We start from the raw sequence: 25,182 nt of genomic DNA, 5'->3' as shown, positions 1-25,182 counted from the left end.
TTTAGAGACAGGCATTGTTTTATTTCAGTCTTTGTATCTGGTCTTTGTATGTTGTCTTTGTCTTTGTATAAATGTTTGTTGATCAATTGAACTCTAATTTTAGTTTGGGGGGGAGGGGTGGTCCATAACTATGATCTTATCCAAGAACGGAACTTATGGTATAGAAACTCCTTCCACTGATGTAGATTGGCAGCTTGTCTGTTGTGATCAGTACGTAAACCAATTAACATTTGTTAATTGCCTCCCATTTACCAGACATTGTGCTAAGCTAGTGTGTCAGGGGTAGGAACTAAACTGAGAGGGGACGGAAATTAAAATGGAGGCCTTGTTTGGAGGACTGTTAATCAGATTGTCTATTTATTTTTTCCCAACCTACCTTCATCATTCAACAAATATTTGCTAAATTTATGTGTTTGACCTTATGCTAAAAGATCTGTATGATACAAAGATGCATAAAAACCCGCCTCAACTTTCAAGAACTTGTAATTTAGTTTAGTTCAAATGAGGCAGTAAGTAACAAATGCCTTAAGAATTGCACAAAGTGCTATGGAGGCTGAAATGAGGGCCTGAGAGGGACCAGGAAATCCTTCACAAAAAAAGCTGGAATGCTAGCTGTGTTTTGAAAGTCCATAAGATTGTAAGATATTAATAGGAATGGAGAAATGTTTTCTCTTTTCTTTATAGTATGGGCTTAGCTTGATTGTCTCCTAGTGTTTAAATGTTATCCTGACCTATCCTGATATTATCCTTTCTGTCCCTTCCCCTGAAGTAATTCCTAACCCAGTGGACTAGTCTTTCAGCACCCAGAAAAAGAAGAAACCTCTTTCTACTAAAATGTTGTTTGGTTTCCAAGAAGAAACTTGGGAGAGTCATTTCTAACACCTTAGGTTAAGGTTTAAATTTCAATTTCTACCTTTGTTCCCATCCCGCTTATCAAATCTGGGGAAATTACTGTACCACAAAGTCTCTCTTTGGTTCCTTGGTCCTTGGAACTGAGCAGTTTAAGTTTTAAAGGAAGTTTCCTGAACTGAGACATTCTGGCAATGAAATTTTCCTTTAAAAAGAGAAAGGTTTTTTAATATGCTAATTTAGTTTGCTAAATTATAGCTAAATATGCTCATTTGATATGCTAAAATATGCTAATGAAAGCATATTTAATATATATCCAAGCCAATGTGGTCATATTTAATAAGACTAGAAGTACTGAGAGATTTTCTAAGGAAGCAGAGAAATATTTGATTTTTAATAATCGGATTGGAGAGATCCAAAACAAGAAGGTCTTTCCCACTGAAGACCACCAGATGTCAGTGTGACCTAAGGAAAGAGAGCTCTTTCCCTATTGGGGTCTAATTAACTGATTTGTTATTCCTTCTAATTCACCCATCATACTCCCGGGAGGGCCTGCTAGAAAAACTCCTAAAGCAAGAAAGCCCTGAATAGGAAAAGTCAAAGAGACTGGAAACGAGTGAATCAATTAACCAAACCCACTTTTCACATAAAGCTTAGTCTTGGAATCTACCAGTTTGTGTGTGGTGGTGAGATCACAAAGGGATGTCATCATTCAAGTCAAGGTTAGTATTTTACAGCCCAAACCACCCAGGAACAAAGTGACCTACGATAGAAAGATGTGTATCACACTAAATCCTTGAAATGATGTTGTCCTTGAGGTCAATGCTATTAGACCAGATTAGGGGGGAAATTGCCCAACTAAGGTTTCTTGTTTCCCAATTACTAGTGTCATTGAAAAAGGTCCAAGTCATTCTGATGAATTTCTGCTCCAAAACAAAGAGTATCATAACAAGGATCCACTTATATTGCACACATGTTCATGGTGGTTGTTAGCTTCTTCCTCTTTGGAGGATCACAGAACATTAAAATTAGAAAGGACCTTAGACATTATCTAGTCTAACTCTGTCCTTTCACGGTTGAGAAAACTAAGGCCCCGAAACATTAAGTGACTTACTGAAAATCACATGGCTACTAGTGGCAGATTTAGAACACGAGTCTCCCATACCAAAATCCACGGTGCACAGACAGTGCTGTGACATTTCTACTACAGTGATGCCTCATTTATCCAGCATCATCGGGAAATGATGTTTTACACATAGGGGAATTTTTCAATTGACCAAAACCATGTTCAATGCAAATCTTTCCAAAAGGTATCTTCATAGTGCTCTCTCTTAAAAACAGAATATAGTGAACACAAATTAAATTTCCTTGTTGATTCATCATGTGAATATAAATTACTATACTGTCCTACAGTACCATCCTATAACACTGTCGCATAATACCCTTGAGGGTTATTGAAATATGTTGGAATACTATACTACACAACTGCTGTTTTCTGAGTACTCATGTCTGTTTCACATAGTTTTCCTACCTCAATTCTTAATTGTCAAGATGTTACCTGCCTTTTCTTTTTCTTTTTCTTTTTTGGAGGGGGGAAGGCAGGGCAATTGGAGTTAAGTGACTTGTCCAAGGGCACACAGCTAGTAAGTATGTCAAGTGTCTGAGGTCGAATTTGAACTCAGGTCCTCCTGACTCGAGGGCCGGTGCTCTACTGACTGCACCACCCAGCTGCCCTGCTGTTAGCTTGCTTGCTGTGTGCCTCTCTCTGGAATCAACACAACATATCCCCCATTTCCCAATTCCATTGTAATCAGCTAAGAGCTGATAAACTAGATATTATCCATTAGAATTGTATGTAAGAGTAAAAAGGTTCTGAGGGCTTTTACTATAAGCCAAATGAATATGTATGGACTTTTTAAACATTTACTGCATATCCAGTGCTTAGTACAGTACCTGGCACATATCCAGTGCTTAACAAATCCTCATTACACTACTATTTTAATTGTTTGAGAAGATCTTTTACTTGCTTTCGGGTTCTCAGCTAGGTTATAGGTAGTTGAGGTTCCTGAATAATTGGCCACTAAATAAGTGAAGTGTTTCTATGTCACCATTAAAGAAATTCCACCACCACCCTCATAACATCACATTTTGAAACAAAATCAATATATCAAGAATTGGGTAAACTTTTAAAGTTTCAGATCTCTCAAAAGAAATTCAGTGCACTGAAACAAGGCCTCCTTCCAATAATTGTCTTCTATTCAGCTCTAAATAAATACTTCTGAAATATTTTCTAGAGTGGATAGCTGGACTTGGCCAAAATTCCAAAGAAATTTGGTCAGATAAATAGGGATGGAATTTAAAATTACCTGAAACTGAAAAATAAATAATAATCAATGATAAACTGCCTTATGTCTTTATTCAATCTGAGCTGAGAAGTTTATGGATTCCTCTTAGATTAATCTAGGAGAGAAAATAACAATATACTCTAACAGAGAGCCTCAATTAAATTGAACCATTTACCTAATTGACTATATCTCCAATACAATTTGGGAAACAGTAAGATATAATGAGTAGAGAGTAGGCATCAGGGTCAGGAAGACCTGGGTTCAAATTCTGCCTCTGGTTACATAAGCCTGAGCAAACAATTTAACTCCTCAGGGTCTCCAGACAACTCTCTAAGACAGCCCATACAGGGACAGGGGTCAATCTGCTTCAGTGGTAGACATGTTATCACTGTGAGTCCCTATGCCAGTGACATCCAGGTCATTTTTTAAATAGATTTATATATACCATATGACCAGCAGTTCTCTCATGGATTCAGAATTATGTGATTATCGTGGGTACACAGTTGAGTGATGGAGGCTACTTACATACGTGCCCATAAACCCAGGAGATCCCAGGACTGGGCTTCTCATATTCGAAGAATTCAACTGGAAAAATCTCAGAACTAATATTACCGTTTCCACTGCTAGCAAAGGTATAGAAACTCCTCAGTTCAGAATGAATAAAGGTTTAAAGCGGTATATCAGAGGAAATATGCAGTCTCCCATATATTAATGTATTATACAGTGCCTCCCCCACCCCACCCTCAATTTGCCATCCTTCTCTCTCTAAGAAAGAGTTGTTGTTTTCCACCCTCCCACTCTGACATGAGGGAAGCCCAAGCTCTTTCACTTACTTATCATTGAAGAACCTCCCATGTTCGTGCACCTGGTTTTCCAGTGTAAAGTTGAATGTGACATGTTCCAAATGCTCATGTTTAAAGATCTTCTCCTTGGCCCTATAAGCTTCATCTTGAAAATGGCGAATCATGTCCGGGAACCAAACTATCAGCCCATAGTAACTGCAGCAAAAAAGGCAGGAAAAGGATCAGGACCAAGTGTGCCTTTTGATATTCTCTCTCTCCCTCCCCCCCTTTCTCTCTCTCTCCCCTTTCCCTTCTCTCCCTTCTCTGCTCTCCTTCCCTCCCCTCTTCTCTCTGTGTCTCTATGTCTCGGTCTCTCTCCATATGTGTGTGTACATACACATGTATGTATATGTATATATGTGTATATACACACATATACAGAGATAGACAGAAAGACAAATATATATGTGTATATATACATCTATATATACACTTTTTGTTTGTTTCATAATGTTTATATTTACTGAGTTTTCTAGGTAACCTTGGCAATATTTAAATCTACCCTCTCCTATTAGTACATGGTGAGCCCTCTAAGTGGTTTAATCTGTAGCCTGCCTTGGTTTACCTAGAGAAACTATTGAATAAGGTTTGTCTCCTTATGAGACATATGAGATTGTGACTCTACTTAAGTTCAACTTTTATGACTTTATTGAAGGAAACATGGGGTTATGAGTTTTGTAATGCTCATGGCTACAGTACACTAGTATCCTGTTGTAAGTTTAAGTCCACTGTTTATAGCCACTAAAGCTTACTCAAATTGATTTGGCACAAGCAGCAGAGATTAGCATGAAACAGGTGAGGAGAGAGGAATGATATATCAGATTCTGCTGTGAAATTTGCCTCAGTGTGTTTCATGACAATGACTGGAAAATGTTTCTACTCTTCCTCCATCATTGTGGTGTAGCAGTACCAATGCCAAGGTCACATTTCTGTCTATACATGGGACAAAAGACTTGATAAGAGGACACAGGAAATGCCCCTTTTCTCCCTCCTGCTTAGGTCATCGTGCAGATGGCTGCCAGCACACTGAAGAGACCAATCTTCCTGGAGTTTTTAGCAAAAGCAAATCCATGGAAGATGATAGCCTGACTAGGAGAAACCAGAGAACTCTGAACTCATGCTGCTTAATTAAAATAAACAAGTTTAGAAAGCCATTTATTTGTAACATGCAGTCTACAGTACTAGTATGTTATAGATTCATATATGATGCTGTTAATAAATTATTAATACATTGGCTAGGACAAGGACAAACTTACCTCAGAGCCATTGTAAACCAAACCACGGCCAGAATCAGTGTATTCATTCTATACGGACCCATCACACAGTATAAGGCATTATCCCAGACCTACAAATCCATATCAAAGAGTGATTACTAATGAGGGATTTCATTGACTTTAAAGGGCTGATTTCTGACTTCTTCTTTCCAAAGAGTACAGGGGATCTTTTGAAAATCATAGGCAGGGCCCTGAAGGTAAAATAATTCATTTTGAATCCTCAGGTGGCATACGTTTCCTGTCCATGAACATCCCTGATACATAGCAGCCCTGCGTCTTCAGTCCAGTGAAAATAAAGAGAGTCCAAAAATACAACGTAAAGCACACAGAGCCAACTTTCAAAGGACAAATAAACAAGGCACCCAGGGACCTCGAGTAGTCAGGTTGCAGCTTCCTCCATGTGGGTACCAGTTTCAGCCAAGAACAGCTTTTACATTCAGAAGGATCACTTCTAGATTTCACTTACATGCTTCCTTTCTTACAGACACTTGTGGGGGCTAGGGTTGCATCTAGCTACATGATTCTATTAGCTGATGTATAAGCAAATGGAAACTTGGAGATCATCAAGGCCAGTCTCCTTATTTTACAGATGAAGAAACTGAGACACACTGAAATAATTTGCCCAGGGTTATGTAACTAGTTATCATCTGCCAAGTCTCCTAACACACACCAACACACTCAGGCACTGCCTTGCATCGCCCAGAATAAGTAAGGGGCCTTCTGGACGTGAGCCAGTATCTTTATTCATTCTCCTTCCTGAGGCTGCAAATCCCTTCAAAGCCATACTCCCATCAGAGAATCAATCATTCATATTCATACCTGTTTAAAAATAGTGGTGAATCTGACCAGCCAACGTTGGTACCAAGTCCCTGTTGAGCTTTGTATTTCGATGAACTCATCCATTTGCTTGGGGGTTTTGATGTGGGAAACCTGAAGGGAAAAAAAAATTGAGCTGGAGAGTATAAATTCAAAGTGGTGTTTTCCCCAATTTTTGTTCCTTAGCCATTTAAAAAAATACTTTGGTTCTGAAATTATCTCTAGGTGTCTTGTAAGAAAAGATCAAATCGATGAAACTATACATCATTTCCTAGCTGAAGGATCACCTTATATTTCTCTATGAACAATTTTCATCCTAACTATAAACAGATCAATGGAAAAGTAAGATCAAAGAGTTAAAGCTGGAAGCAATGTTAGAGTTATTTAGCTCAACCCATTCATGATTCAGATGAGGAAACTGAGGCCCTGACAGGTTAAATGGCTTCCCTACAGACCTCTAGAATATAGACCTAGATAGGTGATGGGCTGGAGTCTCTTATTTTGAATCCATTATTCTTTTTCACTAAACCTGGCTGCTCTGCTGGTAGAATAAGACATGACTAAAAGTTTAGATTATTCTCTTTTTTATGACCTGTAGAAATGGATGAATAGTCATAACGACATCTTTCACAGCCACGGTATCACAATTGGTCTTTGTACCAGTACTCTAAAATAGGCATTATTCATACTCTTTTGCAAATGAAAAAATTGAGAACCAAGACCACATAGCTGATCAGCGGCAGAGCTGGCATTAGCAAATCTCCTTCTGCCCAGTACAATACTGTTTCTTCTAAGCCACACTGAATCATGTGCATGGAGTAAAGATGTCCTTCCTGATGAGGTTGGAAGCATACACAATGCAGATATGTCCTTTACAATCTATCCAGCATGCAGAGCTAGTAGTATGTTATAGGAAATTGCCATCATGGCTTACGAAACAGGGAGTGGTACTATATGACCAACACAGAGCAAGAAGGAAAGACTTCAATGAACATACAAGGCACAGAGTATGGATCTGTGTCTAAGGATAAGTTCTTCTCTGTCCACTTAAGGTGACAGAAGGCTAGAGTGTCAACTACTTCAGATTATCATAAGAGGGCTAACAATATTAATGAATGATATTATGTTATATCAAATATATAACAAATAATATTATCAACAAATAATATTATCATAAGATTAATAATATTAACAAATAATTGCTACTTTACATTTCACATAGGATCTGGGTACCATATAACTTGCTTTAAGGAGCTCACTCAGGTTCAGCAAAACTCAGAAAGGCATAAGTATCTAGCAATTCTGGTATCCAGGGCAAACACAACTCATCAGGAAGCTGATGGTGACAGTCCCTCTGCTGGATACAAAAGGGTGGGTGGGCTAGGCAGAAATTACACTGGTAGCTTTCTATTTTAATTAATTACTCTCATTAACAATACACTTAGTTCAATTGTTCTCCCTTCTAAAGGAGTACAACATAGTCAGCACCCTCCACATTTTAGTGACACCCCCAGAGGAAAGTCCTGAACACCTCTGTCTAGGTGATTTAAGCCTTCGTGGATTGATAGAAATCATGTCTCAGCAATCCCATGAGGATACTTTTTTATCAACAAACATTGCTTTAGCTGAAATACATAAAGAATAGCATCCAAATTTATATCCTACTCTTCCTTCTTCCTTTATCTTTAGGAAGAATTATTAACCCATCCCAGAGAGATCTGGCCACTGGCATATTGACACAATAAAGTATAATTACTCTAAATTACAATTAACTAGAGTACACCACTCAGATTCATACTCTAAATTACAAGGTGACCTATTTCAACCTGTGTTGATTCACTGGGGAATAACATGTCATCCCATTTTCCCTTGGAAATTGTTTGAACAATGGAGACTAGATAAATGGGGTTTAGGAAATTCATTCAGCAGTACATGGAACGCCTGGCACCATTCAGCTAAAAGCTGTAACAGGAAGAAAAGCACGTAAGTCTGATTTCTGGAAAAGTTTAGATCCACCAGAGCTCTGGTTAAGAATTCCAGCGCTCAGTACAAATTTAGATGCACATATAGGGTGAGAGGCACAGAGGACAGTCTTCCCATGCAACATAAAACCGTTCTGGGAGAGAAAACAACCCTAACAGCCCTCATGGCAGGGCTAACAATATCCAACCCACAAACAACTTCCCTTTTTAAGGTGGCAAGAGAATGCTGGGAGACAGGGTCTAAGAGAGGAGCACGACCCTCAGGGATAGTACCACAGAACACCAGGCCTACAGAGGACCATGATGCATGAAGCGGTGAGACAGAAGAACACCATGGAAAGGAAGCACACCCTCAGATACAATTCATCCTAATCACGACTCTGATAGATGCTGGAATTTTGATCTGCCCCGTGACTCTTTTTCTAATAAATTATATAAATTCACTTACAGGAAGTTCACAGCAGAAAATAGGCTATATAATTATATTCAGAAAACTAATACTTTCTTATATGAAGTGATGCATAACGAACAATCAAAAGAAGAGTAAACATAATTGCTCCTGTGTGTGTGTGTGTATGTGTGTGTGTGTGTGTGTGTGTGTGTGTAGATACATCTGAAGGCAGAAGTTGTGCTCAAGGACTTTCTCAACTTAACTCATTTAACAAAGCTTTTAATATCCCTCAACCTCAGTCTCCTCACCTATAAAATGGGAATAATAATAGAACCCACTTCCCATGGTTGCTATGAGGATAAAATGAGACATTATTTCTAAAGCATTTTGCAAACCTTAAAAGCTACCTAGACACTAGCAATTATTATTTGTATACATGGTAGTTTAAAGTCAATTTGCTAAAAGATTTCAGTCTTCCACCCAATGCTTTTTCTGCCTCCTATCTGCCTAGCCCTAAACCCACTTAGGATATGTGCCCATTGCTAAAATAAATAATGCTAGAGGGGCAGAGCCAAGATGGTGGATTAGAGGCAGCCACCCGGGCAAACTATCCCAAAATTCTCCTCCAAATAATGTTAAAATAATGCCTCAAACGAGTGGCAGAGCCAACAAAAGGTCAGGCTGAGACATTTTTCCAGCCTAAGACAACTTCATAGGTCAACAGGAAAGGTCACATGGAGGCTGGCCTAGAGCTCATGTAATAAAAGACAGCACCACCTTCAGGAGTTCTGAGCCCAGAGGTAAAAAGGGGTTCAGACAACTGGTCAGAAAGAGATTACAAGGGACCCTTTGCGGGCACTGGGTGCAGCTGGTGCCGAGGGGCATCTCTATTGTCTATAAGCAGTTCTGGGTTGAAATTCCAGGGTGGAAAAGAATGCATGTGATGGGTCACAAGGGAGCCTGGTAACAATTCCAAGGCAGAGAGAAGCACTAGCCCTTAAGGCTGCAGGAGAGCAGCGGCCCTAGTTAGGAGAAACACTAGTATTTGTGGCTACAAGGGAGCAGAGGCCCTTCCTGGGTTGACACCGAAGTGCAGACCAGGAAAGCAGTGACCATACCTCTCCTTGGATCACATCATGTTGGAAGCACCTAAAACTCACAGACCACCAAGGCTAGTGATAAAAACAGTGGCATGGAAAAGCCTGAAGTTTGGAACAGTGCTTCCCCATCCCCCAAGGGAGCAGAGTTCAATTTTAACATAAAATTCTAAGTCAAGAAATAGGCTGAAAAAATCTGGAAAAAAGAATTTGACCATAAAAATCTACTACAGTGGCACAGAAAACCAAGAAGACAACAACGTGAAAACAGCTACACCCAAACCCTCAAAGAAAAATGCTAATTGAACAAAAGCCTAATGAGAATTGCTGGAAAAGTTAAAGAAAGTGATAAAGGTATTGGAGAACAGCTTGAAAAAGAAATGAGAGTGATGCAAGAAAATTATGAAAAAGAATTACCAACTTGGTAAAAAAGAGGCACAAAAATTACTGAAGAAAATAACACCTCAAAAAAATAAAATTGGCCTGTGAAAAGACACATAAAAATATACTGAAGAAAAAAATTTCTTAAAAAGCAAAATAGGACAAATGGAAAAGGAGGTACAAAAATTCACTGAAGAAAATAACTTCTCAAAAAGCAGAATTGGCCAGATGGGGAAAAAAGATACAAAAGCTCATTGAAGAAAATAATTCCTTAAAAATTAGACTCAGGTAAGTGGAAGCTAACAACTCCTTGAGACATTAAGAAACAATAAAACAAAGTCAAAAGAGTGAAAAAAAATAGATGAAAATGTGAAATGTTTCATTGGAAGAACAATTGACCTGAAAAATAGATTGAACAGAGATAATTTAAGAAGTATTGTACTACCGAAAAGCCATGATCAAAAAAATAACCTAGACTCCATCTTTCAAGAAATTGTAAAGGAAAACTTCCCCAATATCTTAGATCAGAGGGTAAAATATTACCTACTAAAAGAGATCCCCAAAATGAAAACTCCGAGGAAATTCCAGATCCCTCAGGTCAAGGAGAAACTATTGCAAGCAGCCAGAAAGAAACAATTCAAATATCGTGGGGCCACAGTCAGGATAATACAAGATTTAACAGCTTCCTCATTAAAGGATCAGAGGGCTTAAAATACGATATTGCAGAAGGCAAAGGAGCTAGGATTACAACCAAGAATCACCTACACAGCAAAACTGAGAATAATCCTTTGGGGAGAGGGGACGGGAATAGATATTTAATGAAATGGAGGATTTTGAAATTCCTAATGAAAAGACTAAAGCTGAATAAAAAATCTGACATTCAAACACAAGTCTCAAGAGAAGTACAAAAAGGTAAACATGAAAGAGAAATCACAAGAGACTCAATAAAGTTAAACTGTTTATATTCCTATATGGGAAGATGATACACGTACATGATCAGATACAGATGATACAGAACTTTATCATTATTAGGGCAGTAAGAAGCAGTCTTCATAAACAGAGGGCATAGATATGAGCTGATTATGTTGGGATTACCTCTCAAAAAATGGAATGAGAAAAGGATGAACAGGAAGAAAGGGAAAGGGAGGGGTAGGATAAGGGAAATTATCTCACATAAAAGAGGTGTGCAAGGAAGAGGTTTTACAATAAAGGAGGAAATAGGGACATGACAGGCAACGTTTGAACCTCACTCTCAACAGAATTGGTCCAAAGAGGGAAGAAGATATATCTACATATGCCTGTATACATATATATATATATATATATACACATACACACACACACACATATATGTATGCATATACACACATAGTCAATCGGGTATAAAAAATATCTTTTTCCAAACAAGGAAACAGCAAAGGAAGGGGGTAAGAGAAAGAAGGGAGGTGATAAAAGGGAGGGTAGATTAAGGGAGGCAGTGGTCAGAAGCAAAACAAACTTTTGAAGAGGGATAGGATAAAGTGAAAGAGAAGAAAAGATAAATGGAAGAAAATGTGATGGAAAGAAATACACAATAATCATATCTGAATGGATAGAGCTCACTCATAAAGTGGAAGCAGAGAGCAGAATGATTAAAAACAAGAATCCAATAATATGTTGTTTACATGAGAAACACTTGAAATGGAACAACACATACAGAGTTAAAATAGAGTTTTGGAATAGAATATATTATACTTTGGCTGAAGTAAAAAAGAAAGGCAGGAGTAGCAGTCATGATCTCAGACAAAGTAAAATAAAAACAGACCTAATTAAAAGAAACTGGAAAACTAAAAAAGACAGTGAAGTAATATTTTTAAAAATTATTCAAATTCCTCTCATAAAGGCCTCTTTTCTCATATATACACTGAGTCGAATAAAAATAAGAGTCATTCCCCAATTGATAAATTGTCAAAGGATACGAACAGGTAGTTTTCAGAAGAAGAAATCAAAGTTATCTATGAGCATATGAAAAAAATGTTCTAAATTATTATTGATTAGAGAAATGCAAATTAAAACAACTCCAAGGTACCACCCCACACCTATCAATGGAAAATGCTGAAAGGATGAGGGAAAATAAGTACACCAACGAATTGCTGGTGGAATTTTGAACTGGTTCAACCATTCTAGAGAACAATCTGGAACTATGCCCACAGGACTATAAATCTGTGAATATCCTTTGACCCAGCAAAACCAGTATGAGGTCTGTATCCCAAAGAGATGAAAGAAAAAAAAGAAAATATTTATAGCGGCTCTTTTGTGGTGGTAAAGAATTAGAAATGGAGAGGATGCCCATGAATGGGAATGGCTAAACAAATTGTGGCATATAATCATAATGGAGCATTATTATGCTATAAGAAATGACCAGGGGAATGGTTTCAGAAAAATGAGGAAACACTTACTCAAACTGATGCAAAGTGAGCTTAGCAGAAGTAGGAGATTATTGTACACAGCAATACCATAATGATGATCAACTGTGAAACACTTAGCTACTCTGATGAATATAATAATCCAAGACAATTTCAAAGCACTCATAATGGAAAATGGTATATACCTCCAGGTAAAAATACTGATCAACTCTGGGTGAAAAATTGAAATAAAGCTTTCTCACTTTATTTTTCTTGCTTTTTGCAAAAGTGCTAATAGAGAAATATTCTGCATGATTTCACATGTATAATTGATAACATATTACATGCTTTCTCAGAGGGTGTGTTAGGGTGGGGCTGGAGCAAGAAAATTCAGAACAATTTTTAATGTTGAAAATCAGTAATGAAAAAGAAAAAAAATTAATGATGCTAGTCCTCACATAAAGAGTATCACATTTGCCATTAGAATATAGAAGCATCAAGGTTAACAGGAAGGATGTCATCTTTTGAAATATGAGTACTCCTTACACTGCAAAGGGTTGTCAAGGAAAAACAAGTAACCTAAAACTCTTTTAAAACAAGATAGGTCCATTTGGATTGATTTAAGAATAACTTTTCCTAAAAACTTATATCCACTAAATTATTTAGCAAATAACTGTTGTATGTTTAGCACTGTATATTAGAATGTGACATAAATAAATGGAAGATGCTATGCTCTTCTTCAAAGAGCTTATATTCTAAGTGAGAAAACTCAAATATATAAACAAAAAATTTCAGAACAATTTCATAAAGTGTCAGAACATGGAAAAAATTTATGATCTAGATTGGAAGCAAAAGTCCCAAAAGAGCAAAGGATAGTAAAAAGGTCAGTGTGTTCAGATATCACCTCTTAGAGGAGGTAAGTTTTGAAGTAGAAGTTGATGGAAGTAATGAAAACCGATCGTTGAGGGGGGAAAATAGAAGGCATTGTTTGGGTGGATTGCTTGTTGGAGAAGTCTATTATTTTAATGCATAAAATACCTGTTTTAAAAGAGTCATAGTTGGCTTCCTGAAGGTAGTTACATACTTACTGTGAATACTTTCTCAGGTGCCCCCTTGGCCCGCATATTGGTATCATGTACATGCTTGAGAATCATCCAGGCTTCATCATGTTTACCCATCTGGAAAAGTCAAGGGAAAGATTATTCCAAATCAACTGCTAACTGTCACAATCTCCATTCATTTTGCCTCATTTAACTATCTTGAGAGGATGTCTCTCTCATTATGCTTTCTGCTTCTTAGAAAGGAAAAGTCCTCCTAAGCTATGGTGATGTTTGGCACCTTCTAGGCTTGATTTTCTTTTCATCAGTCATTGAGACTCACTCAAGTCTTAATGACATTTCCCTTTTAATCTCATCTGTAAAATGGGAATGATGTTTTCATTATGAAGTATCCTGCACCCAAGTCCTAATCTGTTCATTGCATGGTGATCAAACATGATTCACAAAGCTTATGTCAGAGGAATAAGAACTCCGTCATTTCCTGACAAGCTGGAAAAGCTTTGAGTTATAAGCCCAATGGCAGATGTATATCTGTCACCAGCCCAGCTAAATGTCAAGCGATTTATTTTCAGAAGGTGATGAGGTTTTGGTTCCTTGGGGTTTTTTTCACCATAGCAATTCATAAAGACCGTCTAGATGTAGAAAGACTGCATATAACAGTACCCTGCATTAAAAGATATTTGTTAAATTGTTATGACCTGTACCAGTGGAAGTGATACTGAAAACAATAAAATAATCTATGTTTTTGGTAATTAGCTCTGAAGTATAAATGTTAAACACCATCATCACCATTCGCTATGAATTAATTTCTTTTAATAATGATAATCCATTAGAAATATCTTTAAATCCTTCTGTGACAGTCTTTTTCTCTAAGGTCTTCTAGCCTTCTAAGTCTTATTCTTTTTTCTTTCCTCCTTTACCTATCATCCTTATTCTCTCAAGTCATGTATGTCAGATTCAGGTCAGACATTAAGGCTTAAGCATTCAGGGAGATTTTTGCCACAGGGGCCATGTGAAACCATCAAAGTCTCCTATGTCTGTAGTTCTCATTGCCTTTCATGCTAGTAGCATTGACCGTATATTCTGCATTTCTTTTCTTTGCTCCCTCTTAGAACATTACTCTCCTCTCATGGGAACCCCTAGTTCTCAGAATTGTTAATTACCGTTTTGTGCTTTACAGCAAAGAAGCAAAGAGACGATTACTCTAAACGTCTTTTTCGCTCACAATGTGCCAAGCACCAGAAATAGGAGAGACAGTCCATCCTCCCAACATTGCTTTAGGTTGCTCTTTAGTGCCTTCTGCTGTCTTTGGTTTAATAAAAAAAAAATTTCGTTTATTCTTTGATTTCCTCCTGGTCCCTAATAAGCTGCATGATGCTAGAGGCTCCCTAGCAAGAATAGTAGGCTAGGTGAAGCTAATTTATAAGTCAATGTGAAGAAGTCCCAAAGATAAGTCCCAAAAGTCCCAAGATGTTGCATCTTTCTTGGCATTCAAGAAGTAAACTGCTAGAAGAGAAAAACATTTGAAAATACAGTCATTAAAAACTAGGAACCAGCCCAAACTTAAGGATGTGGGTGTTTCACCAGAGTCTAGGAAGTAAAGGAAAGAAAAGATATAGACTCCTAGAAGTGTGAAAACAAAGTCACCCAGTCCTTTGGTTGGTTGTTTATTGAATTCACCATGAAATATTATTTTGGAACATGCTAACTTACCTCCAATAGAAAACGTGGACTCTCCGGCATGAATTTCAGGGCAATCATTGATGCCATGCATGGAAGAGCACAGACAATCACAAACACCCTCCAGCTGTGGAAATGATAGTTGGTCCCCATACTGAAGCCCCAACCTGTAATAAAACACCAGGACACATTTCTCTCTGGATTATCTGCCCTGCTAAAGAAGCTATGCTTATAAGGTAATTAAATTAAAATGTTAGCAAATACACTGAAACCTGGACATACAAATGTGTAATGTCCCCACCGCGGTGATTTCCTGGAGAAGCTACAAATTTATTCCAAAAATGCTCCCATTTCTCAAAATATATGGGGGAACAACTTTTTAGGAATTGCCATAAGATCCCTTATCCCTTTGGTGCAGCAGATGAGGAATGCCATATCTGTCCCCTAAAGATATACTCGATGTTTTTAAATAACAAACAAAAGTCATTCAAAGTCACTTCTAGTGGAAAGCATGATCTACTGGATGAAGCTAGGTAATATTTTTTTTTGGTCAAAAATGAGGTATAGCTATGAAAGATTGTTTTTCTTGTCTGGCTTATTCACCAGCACAGAAGGCAGCTGCAGAAGACATGTTTCAAAGGCATTTTGAGTGGCATAAGACATTGGAAAGGGTGCTGGGCTAGAAAGCAGATACATGGGCTCCAGTCCAATCTCTGTCTCTGACTTGCTGAGTGACTTTGAGAAGCTCATGTTAGACTTGGCATCTCAGTTTCCTCCCACATCAAATGAGGAGGATGGCCGAGATGATGCTACAGATCTTGTCTGACCCCCTAAGAATCTATAAGTTGCTGGAAGCATTCTATAAATAAGTATACAGCAGCTAAGCGGTTCAGTGGATTGAGTATAGGGCTTGAAGTCAGTAACACCCAAGTTCATATCCTGCCTCAGACACTTACCAGAAGTGTGACCTTGGGCAAGCCACATAACCCTCTCTCAGCCTCAGTTTCTTCATTTGTAAAATGTGGATAATAACAACACCTACCTCACAGGGTTATGAGGAGCAAATGAATTAACATATGTAAAGCACTTTGCAAACCTTAAAGCCATATGTAAATGACATTATCTAGTCTTGGGAGATGACTCCTTTGAAAGGGATAATAGTCATTTGGATAAATTCTGGTTTTTATATTAAAAGAAAATTCCCATTGCTTTTGAGTTTATAACTTTGTTTTTTTAGGATCTGTTTGCTTTATAAAGAAGCAGAGTGGTATAGTATATGGCATGCTGAACCTGGAGGCAGGAAAACCTGGGTTCAAACCCTTACCACTGACATTTACTAATAGTATGAATCCATGGGCAAGTCACTTAACTTCTATGAATTTTAGTTTCTTATCCTATAAAATGAGAATAAAAATGCCTACAGCACTTACCCCCAAAGGATTCTTGCAAGGCTCAATCGAGATATGTACATAAACTGTTTTGCAACCCTCAAAACATTATATAGGGTGTCCCAAAAGTCTTAGTTCAGTTTTAAGCTTTAATGTAGCTTAAAGCTGTAAGCTTTAAAATAGCCTAAACCTGCACTAAGGCCTTCCAGACAACCTATACAATGAATCAGTTATTATTATTATGGCCCTCTATAAAGAGTCAGCTATTATTATAGCCAAAATTCATTTTATCAAAGTTCCCGTAAGGACAGGGACCGTATCTTTTATGCTCTCCATGCCTGACACAGCACCCCGCACATAACAGACACAACAAATACATTCTTTGTCCACTGCTGTTACGGCTGCTTAGTTGGCTTATTTGCTGCTCGTTTGATGCAAGAGGTCAGAGAGTCTTCCAGTTGGGGGAAAAGAAACTACTAGACAGCAGCTATTTAAAATAGAGCTGGCCACCTCAATAGAGAAGACCAACTTTTCAATTCATTCCTTCAGAACCAAACTTCCCTTCTCCCTCAGGTTTGGACTCCTCAGTTTCTTGATTTCATTTTAATTTAAAAACCTTTCCATTCTCCCAGCAGGGGCAGTAGAACAACAGGCAATGACCAAAGCCGTGCTTATACTTCCTTAACGAATCCCCTAAAATTAATCTGGCAAAGTCAAAAGAGAAGTTGTTCAAAATTCCTCCGGGCCTCCAACTCTGCTACGTGGCCGACGAAACACAGGCAGCCTCTCCAGCTCCAGAACTTAGAAAAACTGCCCAATGGAGATTTCTGCCTGTTGTTGCTATTGTTTCTAACAAACGCACATGTTTTATCCCGGCTTCATTACTCTCTCATCCCTCTATGGTTACTTCCCTTTCAATAATCTGAGTTTGTCTCATTCACTGGCCAGACCTCTGAGGCATTCAAATAACTCTAATGGAGGGCTGCTTCCCAACATTTGGAGTAATACATATTTCTGGATGGGGAGTTTTTCAAAAGGCGACATTGTTCAATTTCATGTTCTTTGAAGCTGCCCTACTTTTCTCCATCAGGATTTCACAAACAGCTGGTGTTTCTGGCTCAAACAGGAATTAATCTCTCATAATAGATACTCAGATTTTCCAGAACTGTGAGTATGAATCATAGAACTGCAGAATATTAGAGAAGGAAGGGCCCCGGGATATCTGCTAGTCCAACTGCCTCATTTTTGTCAATCAGCCTAATCAACCAATCTGTGGTAGATGTTGAGAATACAAATATAAAAGACAATTTCTTCCCTTAAGGAGCTTGCTTAGACCTAAAAAACTGAGGAGGTTACCAGGAAAACCTTTTGAGATGATCAGTTTTCCTTCTTGGGGTTTCAGCTGGGCCATAACTAGGAGTTTTGGCACCCAGAAAAAAAAATTCAGTTTAGGGGTAGGTTGGGGAAGATGGAAGGCAGAGGGCAAAATAATGCAGAGAAAAGTTGATTCTAGTAAGATAAAGCTGTGTTGTGTAGGGGAAAGGAGGTAGTTCACCCTCTAGAGAATCTAGTTCTAGCTACTACAGGATAGCCAATGATCTCCAACCTCCTATATCCAGGAAGAGTGAGAAGTGAAGGAAAGTCCAAAAAGAAGAGAGGAAACTTTGGGAGTGGAGCAAAACAACATGAGCCTGGTGGAATTCCATGAGAACTGTCATGGAAGGAAGGAAGAATCACTCCCCCAGGGCAAAATACGCCCCTCCCCTTAGTCACAGTGTCACCCAAACTCATGATTGTCAGACCTTTGTTTACCTTTGTATCCTTAAAATATCCTTAAAACAGTAATAATATTGATTCTTCAAACTGCCCAGAAAAGCAGTCTGATTAGTCAATTCCCCATATCTCCTTGCTTTATGAGAAACAGTGGAATCACCAACAATAGCAGAAATGTGTTACACTTTAGAGATGGATATTATGAAACATCATCAAATTTGGCCCATTTGATTCATAGTGGAAACAATATCTATTTCAAGCATAATGGAAAGGAGACTAGACTAAGCAGCCTGCTTAAATTTCCTAACATTGTATGTTAATACCTTGCCTACTAGCTTAGTCTATGGGATCCCACCTTTCTAGCAACAATCTGTCACGTTGGGGTACTATGCTATTGTGAAATGAGGACCGGCAATGAGATCTGAGTTTTAATCTCAGTTCTACTATTTACCAGCTGTGTAAACATGGGGAGATTACATAATCCATATAACCTTAGATTTTTCATCTATAAAATGATAATATTAATACCTACCAGGCCTCCCTGATGGGTTTTTATGACAATCAAATGAGATAATTCACATGAAAGTATGTTGTAAAACATAAGGCATCATACAATAAAAGTACTAATATACAAATACTAAGGCATCATACATGATTAATATGTACTAAAAAAATCATTAGCTTCACAGATCTAAAGAGCACTGGATAAGGAGTCAGGAGTGATCTGGGTTTGAATCCAGGCTCTGGCAATTATCAGCTGTGCAATCCTGTGAAAGTCACTTAATTTTTTCTGAGTTTTAGTTTCTTCCTCTGCAAAATGGGAAGAAACTTGCACTAGCCTACCTCAGAATGTTTGTGAGGAAAGAGCTTTATAAGTTTGGAAGTACTTTGTAAATGTGAGCAGTTATACAGCCTCCTCCAAATTTCTGGTGACTTGAAGGAATAAAAAATTTTATCATCTGTAAAACAGAGGCTTTGGCCTAAATGACCTGTAACACACCTTCCAGCTCTAAGCAGAATTTCAGTAGCTCAAAATAAACAGGAGATGTGCAAATTTAGAGACATCTCCAATCCAAATGTTCATACGGATTATTTGTGCCCAACTTGTGGCAGAACCTTTTGAGCATGTACTGGTCTGATCAGTCACAGTCAGACACACTGTACCTTGACCCCAGCACAGCGATGTCACCTTGGTTCTCTTGGAGCATGAAGGACAACAACCAACCACCTGACAACTAGGAGCTAAGAGAACTTAGTGGCTTGCAGGTATGTTGGTCTTACTTTAAAGATCTTTAAGAAAATTTTGCAATGAACTAAAAAATACAGAGTCTATACAAATCTACAACTATAAAATAATATTATGCATTTCTGGTTAAGTTTTATGTACTGACCACCCCAATTTTGAAAGACCTTAAACCAGTTACTGTGGCTTTCTAATAGCACAGAATCCCAGATAATCCTATAAATATGCTTCTAATTGGACTGCTTAAGATCTGTATCTTGACACTTAGCTACTTAATCTACATTTGTACATACAACAAAATGTAGGAAATTATTTTGATAATTCAAGTCTATATCTACATCAATTATTTGCCTACTTGTGACAAAATTGTCTGAAGGTTAAAAATGATATTGATAACTCCCCCAACTCTCTACTTTTTAAGTATGAATTCATAGAATTTTTGAACTGAATTTTTCATAGGCCTACCACCCCACTCAGATTACAGATGAGGAAACTGAGGCCAAGAGAGATTAAATGGCTTGCTCATGGTCACACCACTCCTGTTTGTTCTAGATGCAATTTACATTTCTAATTCCCCTGCCCCAAGAAAAGTACTCTTTAATTTAGTTGTGATTCATTTGTAAATATCAACTTTGATGGGATAATATTAAAGAGGAGGGAGACAAGGAAGAATATCAGGATAAAAATCAGGAATTTTTTCAAACTATTTCTGACTAGGCGATACAAGCATAGGAAAACAAAACCGAAAAATGGATAATCAAAAAAATGCTAGATAATAGAAAAAATTAGGTAAAAACTACAGAGTCCATCCTTAAGGAAAGCTGGAATTTTCAAACAAAATATTCATATTGACTGTCTACATCACTGGAAATAGCTGATAAACTGTTCTATTCTTCACTCTATTCTGCCTATGTAAACACACAGTTTCTGTTTTAGACAGAAAATCCCATGATTTTCCTAGACCAGATTTCCTTCATATATAGCTCCCATCGGTTCAGAGATACTATCAAAGAAGATCCAAATGGAGAAGAGTTGGTAAATCAGGATTATAAATTTTGAATTAGGACCTCAGAGGTGCAATCTCCCCACCCCCATCTAGTCCAATCTTTCCTCATTTTAAAGATTAGGACTTAAAGGCTCAGAAATATTAATGACTTAACCAAGGTCAAACTAGTAAAGCAGAATTTGAAATTTTAATTCTTAATTTAGTACTATTTCTTTTGTATAATGGCAAAGTAATTAGCTCTGTGGCTCCAAGTAATACCACTACACAGATGAATCCTCCAACTGGTATTTACAGAATTCTACCCCACACTTCAAACCAGCATTCCCAACTTCTTACCTTCTGGACATACCATCAAAATCTCAATTGCACATGCCTCAAATTGGATTTATTATCTTCCTCAAAAAAACCATTACTACTTCTGGTTCTACTCTTTTTGCCAATGACACTATCACTCACTTAGTCTCTAGTGTTTAAAACCTTGATGTTACCTTTTATTCTTCTTTCTTCCTTATTTCTTATGCCTAGTCAGTTGCCAAGTCCTATTGATTTTACATTTACAAAGTTTCTCATGTACATCTACTCCCTACTATTCCCACTTCCACTCTTGTACTTTTCCACTGGGGGTGGTCACCAATATGAGCCCTGTTTCAGGTCCCACGTCACCACTCCTAAACTTCACTAAAATCATTGCTCATGTGTTTTCATCTCATCATAACCACCGTGGTCAGTCTTTAAACCATCAGTTCTAGTAGACTGCTTTTCAATAAACTTTTCTACCCAGAAATGTAATTACTGACATAAAACCCTAAAATGGTATGTGACCTGTGAATCAGGAACGTTATTTTGGCTGCTACATGAAAGATGGATTGGAGAGAGAAGAAATTGGAAGCACAGAAACCAATTAGGAGACTCTGCCTTAGGTAGTCTTTCCCCATACCTATATACTTCTGTGAACTGACCTATGCTAATGCAGGGGAGATACGCATACCATGGTTCCATGTGTTTCTTCACACAACTATAATGTAAGAATAAAAATACCTTTTCTACAGGTGCAGTAACTAGACTATATGAACTCTTTAGCCCCTCCAGCTCTATGAGCTATGAAATATACCCATCATTTCATTCTATTGCCTCTTTAAAATATTCATAATAACCAATGGGAGGGAGAGAGGGAAAACTTGCATAATTTCTAGGCAGACTTTTATTTTGGAATATCGTGTTGTTTCAGGAGGATCACAAGGATTTTAAAATAAAAGAGAGGCATCCCAAAACCATGTCTAAGGAAATGTTTCAAGAACAGGAGAAAGGAAGAAGAGGATATTTGGATATAGGTATTAACACTATTGAGAACACATCCATGAGATGAATACCTTGAGTCTAGAGCACTTACCATAGTGTGGAATAATAGTCCAGGCCATTGCTGAAGCATAAATTCCTCCAATCATCCAGAACATGCAGAGCCAACTGAGGTGTTCTCCCCTCTTCTCACGAGATAAGAATTCAGAGAAATAGGCAAATACAATGGGGAGGGACCCCCCAATCCTGAGGGGGAGAAAATACCAAAGAGGAAGAATCAAGGTGTGTATAGAAAAGGGAAGGTAACAAGTGTCATCTACTACTAAGCCACCCCCTTACATATCCAGATAGTGTGTCATGTTGAGAGGTGACAGAACTGCAGAGCCTGGGAAGTATACTTGTAAAATAAAATGGAGGAACTACATTTCATTAAGAAGTTGGCTGGTCAGCCTGGTTAAACTAAGACAAAGCTAAGGAGTTAAGGTGAATTGACTAGTTAGTAAGACTAGAACATATGATGAATAAAAATAAAACAACTAGAAGCATTTTGATAAACCCAGGGGGCAATTTCAAGCAAGAAGCTCAGAAGCCTTATTTCATTATATTCATTATATTCAAGCAAGGAATTTTCTTTATGGTGGTTGGAGTCCTTCTGATTGAGACAAACCAATTTAATTTAATTTAATTTAAGCACCCAATTTACTCCTATATCTTAGGTGTGATACTATGATCTTGAGGCCAATTTTTTTTTCATTTTCTTCTTCTTAGTTTGAAGAACTATACAGAGACTAACATACTGGATTGTTTATTACTTTAATTTAAGCGGCTTCCAGCTATCTTTCTTGGTATTTCCAAATGTCCTTGATGGTATTTTTTGTACAACTATCACTACCAACCAATCTGTCTTCAGAGAAACCTCCCCTTATAACAAATATGTAAAGTTCAGCAAAACAAATCAACACAATACCCATGTATAAGAATATCTATCTCATTCAATATCCCGAACCCATTCATTCTCTGTTAAGAGGGGGAGGTATAATTGTTTGATCTTCAGTTTTTTGAACTCACTATTGTTTGCTACTTTGATCAGACCTCATCTTTCTTTCATGTCAAAAATGCCCAACTCACTAACTCATAACTCTGTTAGACTATAAGGTCCAGGAGAACAGGCAAAGTCTTATGTAAGTCTTAGAATCAACAGTATCTGGCATAGCAAATTGACTAATAAATGTGAATTTAATTGAAAGTGTCCAGTTTGTGTTCATGTTATGAACATTTTATTTCTAAGCTTTATTCTAAAATATGAGGCTTTATTCCAAATATACTACCATCTCATCTCTTCCCTGATAGAAATCCTAGAATGCATTTTGACAAGGGATTTCTTACTTCATTCATCTAATTCTTAGAGAAGAGATAAAGGGCTGCATGTCTATTATCACTGTATCCCAACTCTCCCAATACTCAAGATCTACAGAGACAGAACACTCATCTGGATAGATCACAGTATATAGCCCCTCCCACAAGTCACTGGGGAAGCTTGCAGGAGAAGGCCACAAAAAGATCATAGATCTGGAATTGGAAGAGACCTCAGAAGACTCCTAGTCCAGTCTCCTTCTTTGACAAATGAGGAAACTGAGGGTCTGGGAAGTTAAGAAACTTGCCCGAGGTCACACAGGTAGATCAGAAGTAGAATTTGAACCCAGTTCTCTGACTCCAGAGCCACTGGTTTGGACCACTGGTTTGACTCAGAGTGGTGTGTCTTATGCTCCTACTATACATACCCTATACCAGAGATAAGGCGGCAGAAGAGGAAGAAGCCATAGCCCTGCACAAAAGAGGAGAGGGATGCAAAGGAGGCATTGATTGCAAGAGACATGCCAAGGACTTTCTTCCTCCCAAGCTTATCTGCCAGGCCACCCCAGATGAAGGCTCCGGCCATCATTCCAAGGTAGACTATCAGCCCTGTGAGAGGGGAGGGAGGAGAGAGGGCAACAGAAAAAGTAACACAGAGAAAGAGAGAAATATTAGGAATATTCAAAGTGTTCTTCATACATAATGGAACATATTTTAGAATGGAGAACAGCCATCATATTTCTCCTCCCGCAAATCGCAGCATCATTAACATATATGATCTAAGGAAAGAAAATACTTTGTAAACTAATAAATTTGTTCTATGAATATAAGGCCTCAGTAGAATTATGTAAACAGTAAATGAACAAGGATAAGTTACTACACATAACACTATGTATAGTAAACATTTATGAATATCTTGTGGCTAGTAGACATGCTCTAAATGTTTGCAATTTGAAATACCTTTGTTTTTTAATGGCTCCTTTCCCAGTCAAAAAAGACCCCCAGAGAACTTCCATCATGTGGCTCTATCCTTAAATGTTCCCCTCAAAGGAATATATTTCCATTTTATTGAAATGGTTATAGAGAGTTTATTTAAGTCAACAAAGTATTTCAAAGTGATGGATAGGCTAGCAAAGTACCAATGTCATTCTCTACCTGATAAACGGTAAAAGGATATGAACAGTTTTCAAAAAAAATTGGAAAACTATCAACAACTATATGAAAGAATACTCTTACTCATAAGAGAAATGCAAAATACAATCACTCTGAGTCGCAAAGATGATAAAAGATAAAATGGCCAACGTAGGACTATGAATTTGTTCAACCATTCTATATAACAATTTGGCATTGTGTAAGAAAAATCAATAGCCTATTTATATCCTTTGACCCAGCCATTCTGCTGCTGACCATATATATCCAGGGGAGGTGAAAGGCTCAGTATATACTAAAAGTTTCATAACAGCATTTTATGGTGGCAAAAACTAAAAATGAAACAGGAACCCATTAATTGGAAAATGGGTGAACAAACTGTGGCAAAGAAGTGTAATGGATTACTACTCCATCCTAAAAAATGACAAATATGATGGGGAACTGATGCAGAATAAAAGTCAGCAGAACCAGACCAACAAACACAATGAATGTGAAAATATAAATGAAACTAACAATATAAGACAGTTGAACTTTGGTTTATTGTGATGAGCAACCTTCTTCCTAGGGAAGTGACTGTGAAACAAATCTTACTCTCAGTGGACAGATAGAGGGCTATGAATATAGAATATGCAGTCAGACAGTGGCTCTGTCTATTGGTTTTGCTAAAATGTTTTTATTTCTCAGATTTCTGGGAGCCAGGAGAGACAAAAATAGATCATATAAAAAGAGTATGTATAAGGCTACGTCTAATGACTGAATCTTTTAGATGACACGGAAAAGTAGCAACAAGTCTAAACATGTAAAACAATTACTTGCCTCATAATTAAGTTCATTTCTTAAAATCACCTCGTAAAGTTATTTTCTGAACACTTGTA

The 25,182-nt window shown here is 37.7% G+C and overlaps 1 protein-coding gene across 3 annotated transcripts in view; it reads right to left on the bottom strand.

Annotated features, from left to right (window-relative positions):
* SV2B (synaptic vesicle glycoprotein 2B) overlaps positions 1-25,182 on the bottom strand; it is a 212,228-nt gene that overhangs the window by 16,421 nt on the left and 170,625 nt on the right. For all 3 annotated transcript variants that reach the window (XM_036734687.1, XM_036734688.1, XM_036734689.1), the window contains 7 exons: positions 23,587-23,767; positions 21,900-22,051; positions 15,133-15,266; positions 13,450-13,539; positions 6,130-6,240; positions 5,293-5,381; positions 4,028-4,192 (listed from right to left, as the gene is read on the bottom strand). In XM_036734687.1, coding sequence (XP_036590582.1) covers positions 4,028-4,192; positions 5,293-5,381; positions 6,130-6,240; positions 13,450-13,539; positions 15,133-15,266; positions 21,900-22,051; positions 23,587-23,767 — 922 coding nt within the window. The remainder of the gene's footprint in view (positions 1-4,027; positions 4,193-5,292; positions 5,382-6,129; positions 6,241-13,449; positions 13,540-15,132; positions 15,267-21,899; positions 22,052-23,586; positions 23,768-25,182) is intronic.

Source organism: Trichosurus vulpecula, chromosome 8 (assembly GCF_011100635.1).
Source record: "Trichosurus vulpecula isolate mTriVul1 chromosome 8, mTriVul1.pri, whole genome shotgun sequence".
In the NCBI taxonomy this organism is placed as follows: domain Eukaryota; kingdom Metazoa; phylum Chordata; class Mammalia; order Diprotodontia; family Phalangeridae; genus Trichosurus; species Trichosurus vulpecula.
This window is presented reverse-complemented; position numbering and strand designations above follow the sequence as displayed.